This window comes from Lygodium microphyllum, chromosome 9 (assembly GCF_053477565.2).
Source record: "Lygodium microphyllum isolate KBCC chromosome 9, Lygodium_microphyllum_v1.1.10, whole genome shotgun sequence".
Taxonomy (NCBI): domain Eukaryota; kingdom Viridiplantae; phylum Streptophyta; class Polypodiopsida; order Schizaeales; family Lygodiaceae; genus Lygodium; species Lygodium microphyllum.
Genome location: NC_141143.1, coordinates 63,804,420 through 63,813,259, shown reverse-complemented (window position 1 = coordinate 63,813,259; position 8,840 = coordinate 63,804,420). Strand labels below are relative to the sequence as shown.

Sequence of the window (8,840 nt, the reverse complement as noted above, 5' to 3'; positions counted from 1 at the left end):
AGGGAGAAGAAAAAAAGGAAAATTAGGAGAAAGGGGAGTAGAAGAAGAGAGAGAGAGAGAATAATACATAGGGAAAATATAAAATTTACATACTTTAAGAGAAACGAAGGGGGAAGAAAGTGAGAGAGAGAGAGGAACATGTAGACAGAATAATAGAGAGAGAAAATATAAAATTGAGAGAGAGAGAGAGAGAGAGAGAGAGAGAGAGAGAGAGAGAGAGAGAGAATAAAACAGAGGTTCTAGAGAGAAGGAAAAGAGAGGAGAGAGAGAGAGAAGAAAAAATTTAAAAAGAGAACAAAGAGAGAGAATAAGAAGAACAAAAAAGGGGAAAAAGAGAAGAGGGAGAGAGAAAGAAAAGAGAGGAGAGAGCGAGGAGAATAAAAGGAGAGACAGAGAGAATGGGGAGAGGAGAAAAAATAAACCAAAATAAAAGACAGAGAAAGAGAGAGAGAGGAAAAAATTAGACATAAGGAATTTGGGGGGGAGGAGAGAGAGAATAAATAAAAAACTAGAAACAAAGAAAGAAAAGAGGAGAGTGAGAGATGAGAAAAGGATTGCACGGCAACTTTGCTTGCTGCTTTAGGGCAATGAAGCTACAGCCGCAACATGGTCTAACGTTCTGTGCGCGCAAAGCGTAAGCGTGAAATGCTAATTGTTATTATGAAAAAATAACCATTGTCCGGGCTGAATATAACCAATCTGTATGCCGTGTGATTAGGTATTTGACTAATCCCCACTAATGAACCTATGTTAAATATAAACGACAACAGACAAGATAACATCATAAGGGAGGGGGGGAGAAAGAGGTACCAATATTGTTCGCTTACGACGCGATCACAGCAAAAATATACACAGGAGAGCATCGTCGGATCCCATCGTTCGCGCTCGCGGTCTCCACATCTTCACACTGTGCCGGAGCTGCCTGTCCCCAGCACCTCCAGCCATGTCGGGTGGCTTCTTCCGGGTACGTCTTCTACTTCTCACCTTTGTGCCCTTCTACCTGTTGTTCTCCACAGAAATACATCAGGCTAATTGCTTTAGGCCCCCTAACCCGCCGAATAAGCCGACATATCGACGCTGCTTCCACCAGTAAAACCCTAGCTTGCGCACGTTTCCCTGTGTAGGAAACCCTAACATCTTTAGACCCTGACTGACGGCTCTTTCACGATCCTACACGAGATTTGAAGAATAGATTTAAGGCTTCGTTTTGCCGTACATACTCCATGACCTATTTAGTAGGTAATTTCTGACCGTGCCGTTCATAGTCCTATGGCCTACACAGAAGCGAATTTTGGCGGAAAGGGAGTTTGCAAATTGCAGCCTCACCTCTTTTTTTTTTGGGTGACTTTGTCACTTGAAATGCACGCAGTATTGAAAGGCTCGTTCTTTGTTTTGTGCTGTCAACACTCTATTGTTTTGTTGCAGGGTACCTCTGCAGAGCAGGATACTAGGTTTTCAAACAAGACTGCTAAATTGCTCAAAACACAAAAGTTTGCTCCAGAGTTGGATCAGCTAGTAAGGCGATTATTTCTCTTTTATTTTGACACTTCTCCCGATCATCTCTTTCTTCCGCTACTTGGTGCTCAATTTATTAGTTCTACTTCTTTTCACAGGTGGATATGAGCAAGGTGAAAATGGATACAATTCGTCCATGGATTGCTAGAAGGGTTACTGAACTTCTTGGCTTTGAAGATGAAGTCCTGATCAATTTCATATTTGGTTTACTGGAAGGGAAGGTAAGCTAAGACTTTTAAACCTTTTCTGATGTATCCAGGGGTTGCCATAGCATTGTCTGATTTTGCAGCGAAGATTGATATTTGAGGCGTCACTTTTTGTCAGGTGTAAATATTATTTCAAGATGGGAATCAAGTAATTGCTTCTGTCTGTGTAGGATGTGGATGGAAAGAACATACAGATACAGCTTACTGGTTTCATGGAGAAGAACACAGGGAAGTTCATGAAGGAACTTTGGGGTCACCTGACCAGTGCCCAAAACAGCCTTAGTGGGATTCCACAACAGTTTCTGGATGAAAAGGCTGAAGAGGCTCGGCTGCAAAAGGTGGAATATGGTGGTTGAACTTAATTAACTTCCTTTCTAGCTGCTGTTTAAAGTGATATGCTAAAATCTGTGTGGTTGTTTTCAAGGTTCAAGGATTCATAGGCTGAAAGCATTCTTTACAGGCTGAAGAACAACGGATCATTTCTGAGGTTCGGAAGAAAGAAGAGGACAAGAGGGCTGCAGAACAAGAGCGAATAAAGAAGCAGGTAGTTTGGCAGCTGTCCCTTGCACCTCACATGTGGCTATTTAGGAGTTGCATAGATTTGTTTCCTAGCTGATTGCTTGCTTTCAGGATGAGGCCGCCATCAATGCAGAGTTGGGATCGATGAAATCAAGAACAAGCAGATCTCCATTATGGCAATCCAGAGAAAGATCTCCAAGACGGCAATCCAGAGAAAGATCCCCAGATGGAATCCGGCCACAAACAAAGAACGGGTGAGCTGAAAATTAATTGTCTTTACCTTGAAGTTGCTGTATTGTCTGTTGATTGTGTTCTTATCTATTGTTTTTACTTTTGCCTCATTTGTTTTCACGGATATTTACAGTTTCATTCTACTGTGAAGAATGAGCCTCTTTTTAACCCAAGTTTTGGTCTTAATGTGTCAAGCACGCAATGTTTGACTCAAAGGGCTTGTGTGGAATTTAAACGTCACCCTCATCCACTTGACTTGTGAAAATGGGACAATACAACACAATGGGACTGTGCAATGTTGTGACAATGCCCAGTTCCTGTGAGGAAATGCAGAATGCAGAGTTGGTGGCAGCCTGTAGAGGTAGGTGATGGCTGCTTCCACCTAGGTGGCAGCTTGTGGAGGTGGCTAAAGAGGAGGGGAGACTAAAGAGGAGGGGAGAGCAAAGATTCAGAGAGGAGTGGAATGAATAGAGAAAGAAATGTGGAATGTGTAGAATGTATTTGGGGCTTTAAATTGGGCTGAAATGCACTATGATCTATCTGATATTCAGGCTGTTAATTTTACTTGCTCAACTATTCCATTATATGAAAAATGGGGAAGGCTTTTGTGGTAGTATACTTGCTTGGATTCAATGTGGAAATCTTGTAAAGAGATTTTCCTTGAGATGGAATGACAATCCGCATGTCTTACATTGAGCGCTAATAGACCCACGGAAGGAGGTTGTCGCACCTTTGCATATCCAAAACATGAATGATAGTGAGGGCATGCTGGCTCAAAGCGACAATGATATGCATGGGTGCCCCATGGCGTGCACAAACAGTTTCTGAGAAAATTTATTTAGTGTCGGGAGTGGTACTCTATGGACTGCTATATTAATGATTTTTTCTAGGGTAAATTACAAGCAGAAATTCGCCCAGACAATTACTTTTGACTTGGTGCATCTACTCAGCATGTGTGTTCCTATAACTTGGATTTACAGCAACTAGATGACGAGATGGTTTTTACACAAGCTTTTGTGAGTGTTGTGTCATCCTAGCATTAATGGCATGGCAGCTCGAGTGTTGCATTCAATGTCTATTCCATAGTTTTTTAACATAATATAAATTTGCTCATGCTATTTGGCCCAGACATGCATGCTTCATCTTTCAGGGTCTTGAAATATATTTGGTCGAAAGAAGGTTTTGGTCTCTCTTTTAATGCTTTAACCAGGTTCTATATTTTTATGACACATGTAATGGTAGTTTTCATATGACCTGTGGTCATGGCATTATTTTCTAAAATTGGGGGATGATGCCTACAAGAATTAGGTCCATGTATGTTTTCTAACTGAGGCAGCCAGCCACACTTAAAACATGCTTTCAAGTTCACAAGTATAAGAATTCACCTCAGGTCTCTCAAAATCTATACTGTACCAACTAATCTTTTATTCATGATTATCAATCTCATGCTTGGTATAGGGGTCAACCTGCAGTCTGCAGTGTGAAAGGCGAACTTGATACGCTATCGTTATATCAAAGCATTACCATCTGATCTTTCACCTCGTGGTTTGTACTATCAAACTTTAACGTACATCCCTAGGATAGTTCTAGGAGGGGTAGAAGTACATGAATGGAAATGAGAGGGGAATCCCTTTCGGACTTCAATGGATTTCTGAAAGGGGCCTGGTTTTGATTTTTCAAATTCTTTTTGTGTGAGTATATCTTTTCATTGAAACTTCCTGAAATTTCGAGCAAAGGGGGAGAAACCTTTGACTGAAAGTAGGGGTATGGAAGATGCAAAGATGAGCAATGAAGATAAAAAAGTGAGAAGTGTCATGTCATTTTCCTATTTTCGCACTTTGAATCCCAGGAAGCTTACCAGAAGTTTCAAATGAAATTCAGGTTTTTTTTTCTTTTGTATGAAGGTCCAAGAATGCTGAAAGTACACCCAGTGTGCATTAATGTACAGTTAGTGAGCTGCATGATAGCAGTGATCTATTATTTGTAATAATCATAGGAGGGAGGACTATCAGCAGTCCACAAACACTCGTCTTGTAGAATCATATTGTAAGTTTACATTTAAAGCTCAGAATTCTGATACATGCATATGCAGCCTGATGCATGCATGGGTGTAAGGCTTTAAATTTTCATTTCATACACCTCTACTCAAATTGTTATCTTAGGGATCTATTTTTGGGTAAGATTCTCTTGGTTTTTTTTACAATACTTGTGGCCAGAGCTGGTAACACCTAGACTTTCTGCCATAACAAAAAAATCTCAAGTGTTTTTGAAATGAGATAAGAGCGAGAGAATCTCTACCGGTATATGGACACGCTTGTAAGTGTTAACTTATTTTTGACAGAAGGTTTTAGGAGTAACCAACTGTTTGTGGCCACGCAGGAATAAACTAGTTCCAGAAGATCCATACACTACCTTTTTTCAAGGCAATCCCTGGCCCTTGGCCTTATCTTCTCCTGTACTTCTCTTTCTTGATTTTTGATACAACATCATGCAGGTATAGGTTGATATGTACCAGAACTAAGCTGCTTGTATTTTGGTTAGGTTTGACTTCTTTCACATGAAAATTTCAACTGTTTTTAACTTTCTATGGTTGGGATACCTTACTACTGTTGAAATCTTTGCATTGTTCTGAAGCCACAGCTCTTTGCTATACTTTATGGGTACTGTTGTGCTTCCTCTGTTATGGTATTGGTTGGTACAAGGCTTTACTATATGAAATGATATACTGTAGTTCATTATCATTTTTTTTGCTTATCCTGTTTTTGTTTTTTGTCACATTGTCCTGTTATTTTTTGTAGATTAGTGGCTGCAAAGCCCTCACACTCCAGGTCTCCCAATGGTTCTCGTTCACCTAGTGTTTCTAGGTATGCAACCTCAGCTTACAGTATTTATGAAGTTTTTACTTAAAAGTGTTTGAAATTGTAACAATGTTTAAATGGTAGAAATTTTACTAATTACACATTGATTTCATTTGGCAATCATGTCTTTGGAAATTCATTGCAGATCTCCTCGCTTTCGGAAGGGACGCAGAGACAGGAGTTTGTCGCGATCTCCTAGGCGGTCCCCACGCCGAGCACGGCGTTCAAGGTCACCAAGGCGAGGTCGCTCCCCCAAGATTGTCAGATCCCCAAAAAGGCGCCGCTCACCCTCATATTCTCGTTCTCCTCGACGCCGATCTCCTGCTTGGTCTCCTCCAAGGTATCGACGTAGGTCTCCAAGATATGCACGTTCCCCTCCTCGTCGTTCACCAATTCCCTCTAGAAGGCGTCAAGCTCTCTCCCCATCCCCTCGCAGGCGCCCTCAGTCTCCTCGACGTCGTATATCGCGATCACCTCAAAGACGTCCTCTGTCTCCATCTCTTCGCCGCCGCCCAGCTCCTTCTCCATCTCCTCGTCGTAGACCTGTTCCATCCTTGTCACCGCCACGCCGACATGCTGTATCTCCACCCCGACACCCAGCTCCATCTTTATCCCCCCCGCGTCGCCATGTTGTATCTCCATCACCACCAAGGCAGCAACCACCACCTCCTCCACCTAGGCGCCGCTCGACACCACCACCCTCTCCAAGGCAGTTGCCTCCACGTCCAGTATCTCTATCGCCAGAAAGTGGTTCTAGATTATTGTCCCCAGAACGGCCTGCTATTATGTCCTCTCCCCAGGTTGGAGCTTGTGAATCAGTGTCCCCTCAAAAGGGTTCAACAATGGCTCATTCAGGACGCTCAAATGCTACTCAGCGCCATCGAGCGGCTCATTCTGGTCGTGAGATTGGAGGGCTTTCTCCTTCTCCTACAAGAGGGCCAAGGAACTCTTCCCCCTCATGGCATTCTAAGCCCACCTCTTCCACTCGGCCTCGCTATTCATCACCTAGACGGCAGGGGATAGTCCCAGCATCCCCTGTGCGAGAGGCATCAGGCCACTTGAACTCTTCTTTGCGGTCTTCCCGTGGGACAGCTGTGCACAATCAAACTCCCTCTCCTTCACTTCAGAGGTCTCGGAGCGTTTCAGATGGTTCACCCCCTTCCAGAAAGAGGTAGTAATTCCTATCTTGTGTTTCTGCACTTAGTTGCAGGTTCGTCTGTTGTGCTCAATAATTCCAATAATTTTCATGCTCTGCAGGGTCAGCACAAGTCCTAAAAGAGGCAGTAGCTTGAGCAAGGACAAATTCGACTCTTACAAGCAATCTGAAGAGGAGGAAAAAAACTCACGCCTTGGTGAAAGGTACCTATGGCCTCTCTCGGTTTATTTGAGATATAAGATTTCCTTTAAAAAATAGGGTAATCAGATGAAGCAAAGTGTGATCTTGCATGAGAACCATGGCTAGTGGTCTAGTAATTCACTTGATGTTGTTGAGTGAAGAGCAAACTTCCACTAGTACCGTAAAAGAGGTTGCACGTTTCTTAAATGTATTTATCCCAAAAGCTGATAGCGGCTATGTGGACCGTTTTCTGATTCCTTTGTGTATTTATTGACAATCAACTGTTGTAAGACACCACATCAGTTGTAAGACAACAGTTAAATGACTTGAACTTGTTTTCTAAGTTATTGGCGATGTATTTTAGTGTCCAATTTCAGTTTATGCCCTTAATTCGTGCATGACCTTGTAATTCTTTGTTTGGCAGTCGGCCTCAAAAGAGGCAGAGATCCCCTTCTAGGGAGAGTTCGACATCTGGAGAAAGAAATGTTATTGCAGCTCATGTGGCCAGACATACAGGGGGGCCTGATGGTTTGGCTTCAACCTATTCCAGTGATGATCAACACAGGTTTAATGTGGAGAATCAGAGGAGCTCCCGAGACATTGGAAGTGACATGGATGAACGAAATGCTGTTGGTTCACCTTCAAACTCAGATGAAAGACGGAAAGTTTCTAAAAAGCGGAGAAAAGAAGAAAAGAAAATGCGTAAAGAAGAGAAAAGACGAAAGCGAGAAGAGAGGCACAAGCGAAAGGAGGAAAAGCGTGCTGCAAAGGCTGCAGCCAAGGCAATTACTTCTGTTACTCCACCTCCGGATCTTGATAATCGCTTAGTAAGAACTGATGAATTTGACAGTGCTGGGGAAGCCCAGAAGAGTGATGAGGACGACAGGGAAAGTGAACAGAGAAGAATGGAAAATGAATTGAGAAAGAAGGCTCTTGATTCAATAAGAGCTAGAAAAGCTGTAAGTTCATGAGTATCTTAGTTTGGATTTAAGTGTAAGCTCCCAGAGGTTTTGACGACCAGAGGTTACGGAGTTTATCTGGGCATTATGTGTACATAAGAAGTCAATTTGGGTGTTTAGAGGGTTTTGATTTCTCTCTGGAAGGTAAGAAAGGGCTTTAAAGAATAGTTGTTCTCAGGGGGGATCAGATTTGAGTTACTGACTGGGTATGCTGAGTTGTAGAAGCCTGAGAAATTGTACGGGCACAAGAAAAAGAGCTCTTCTACAAAAGTACTGCTTGCTGAGGGTTGACAGGGAACCGGCTTTTTACAGTGGAGTATTTTATGGGTTCATTTTCCTACCTTAGTTGTTTAGAAAGTTTCTACCTTCCATTCTTTTTCCTACCTTAGTTGTTTAGAAAGTCTTTACCTTCCATTCTCTTTTGCAGTGTTGACAGAGGGCTGCAACTTGCTGTGAAGTGGTTCCTATTGACTGGAGTTATTCATGTGAAAGAATTGAGGGTCCTTTTATAATTAAGGTGGTAAAGTGGTGGTGCTGAAAGATTGTGTAAAGGTGGCTAATAACTGCCCTTCCAAAACTATTTATGGTGGTACCTTGCATAGTGCAGAGCACAGTAAGGCATCTGTTTCACATGAGTTGGATGTGTTGTGTCAGTGAATAATATTGTTTGTTTGACCATAGAGACATTTGGAAAGAAGTCATCATCATATCTCTTTCAGGTAAGGCAATGTGGAGGCTACTTGTCTCGTGAGGATTGGTGATTGAATGGTTGGGTTTGCAAACTACTATTAACTTTACCCGAAGTTTTAGCTGAAGGTCATTGCCTTTGCTGCACACATAGTTGTCCCTAGTGCTGAGCTCCAAAGGAGTCTTTGAACTTATCAAGGATTTGAAAGTTTTGTTGAAATTCATTTTGAGAATGGACCAGGGCACATGTGGTTTCACTTTGAATGGGGCACTGATAAGAAGTATTTGCTGTGCTTGAAGACCAGACTCGGTTTGAGATAATTGGATGTGCAAGTGTCAATGCTGTCATGGATATAGCCTGAGCCTGAGCATCATGGGTATCTTGTGACCGTTACTTGTGAAGATTGTGATGTGGTAATGAATTTAGCTAAAAGTCTTTGAATGTCTTTGACATGAAGGTGTTGAAGTGGACAAGAAGTCCATGGACATCTTAAGACAGCGCAAAGGCTGTTGTGCAGTACATTCAATG

At 42.3% G+C, this 8,840-nt stretch overlaps 1 protein-coding gene across 4 annotated transcripts; it reads left to right on the top strand.

The window, feature by feature from the left end:
• The first annotated feature begins 774 nt into the window (after positions 1-774).
• On the top strand, positions 775-8,535 carry LOC148031108 (splicing factor PWI domain-containing protein). Of its 4 annotated transcripts, none has more exons than XM_087684644.1 (11): positions 775-964; positions 1,426-1,515; positions 1,614-1,736; positions 1,892-2,059; positions 2,182-2,265; positions 2,352-2,494; positions 5,270-5,335; positions 5,475-6,500; positions 6,587-6,688; positions 7,090-7,447; positions 8,052-8,535. In XM_087684644.1, exons 1-11 carry the CDS (start codon positions 944-946, stop codon positions 8,055-8,057), a joined length of 2,187 nt encoding a protein of 728 aa, XP_087540770.1. In that variant the 5' UTR covers positions 775-943; the 3' UTR covers positions 8,058-8,535. The 4 variants fall into 4 exon arrangements, 3 of the variants coding, with proteins under 3 accessions (XP_087540770.1, XP_087540769.1, XP_087540767.1); XM_087684643.1 differs by having other exon boundaries at positions 7,090-7,624; XR_015691848.1 differs by having other exon boundaries at positions 776-964; positions 7,090-8,237; positions 8,344-8,535.
• Positions 8,536-8,840: the final 305 nt, after the last annotated feature.

Excerpts from the sequence above, each read along its gene's own strand:
- LOC148031108 (XM_087684641.1), top strand. The coding sequence starts at position 944 with ATGTCGGGTGGCTTCTTCCGG. Across the intron at positions 2,266-2,351 it reads AAGAGCGAATAAAGAAGCAG|GATGAGGCCGCCATCAATGC; the intron begins GTAGTTTGGCAG and ends GCTTGCTTTCAG. Across the intron at positions 5,336-5,474 it reads CGTTCACCTAGTGTTTCTAG|ATCTCCTCGCTTTCGGAAGG; the intron begins GTATGCAACCTC and ends AATTCATTGCAG.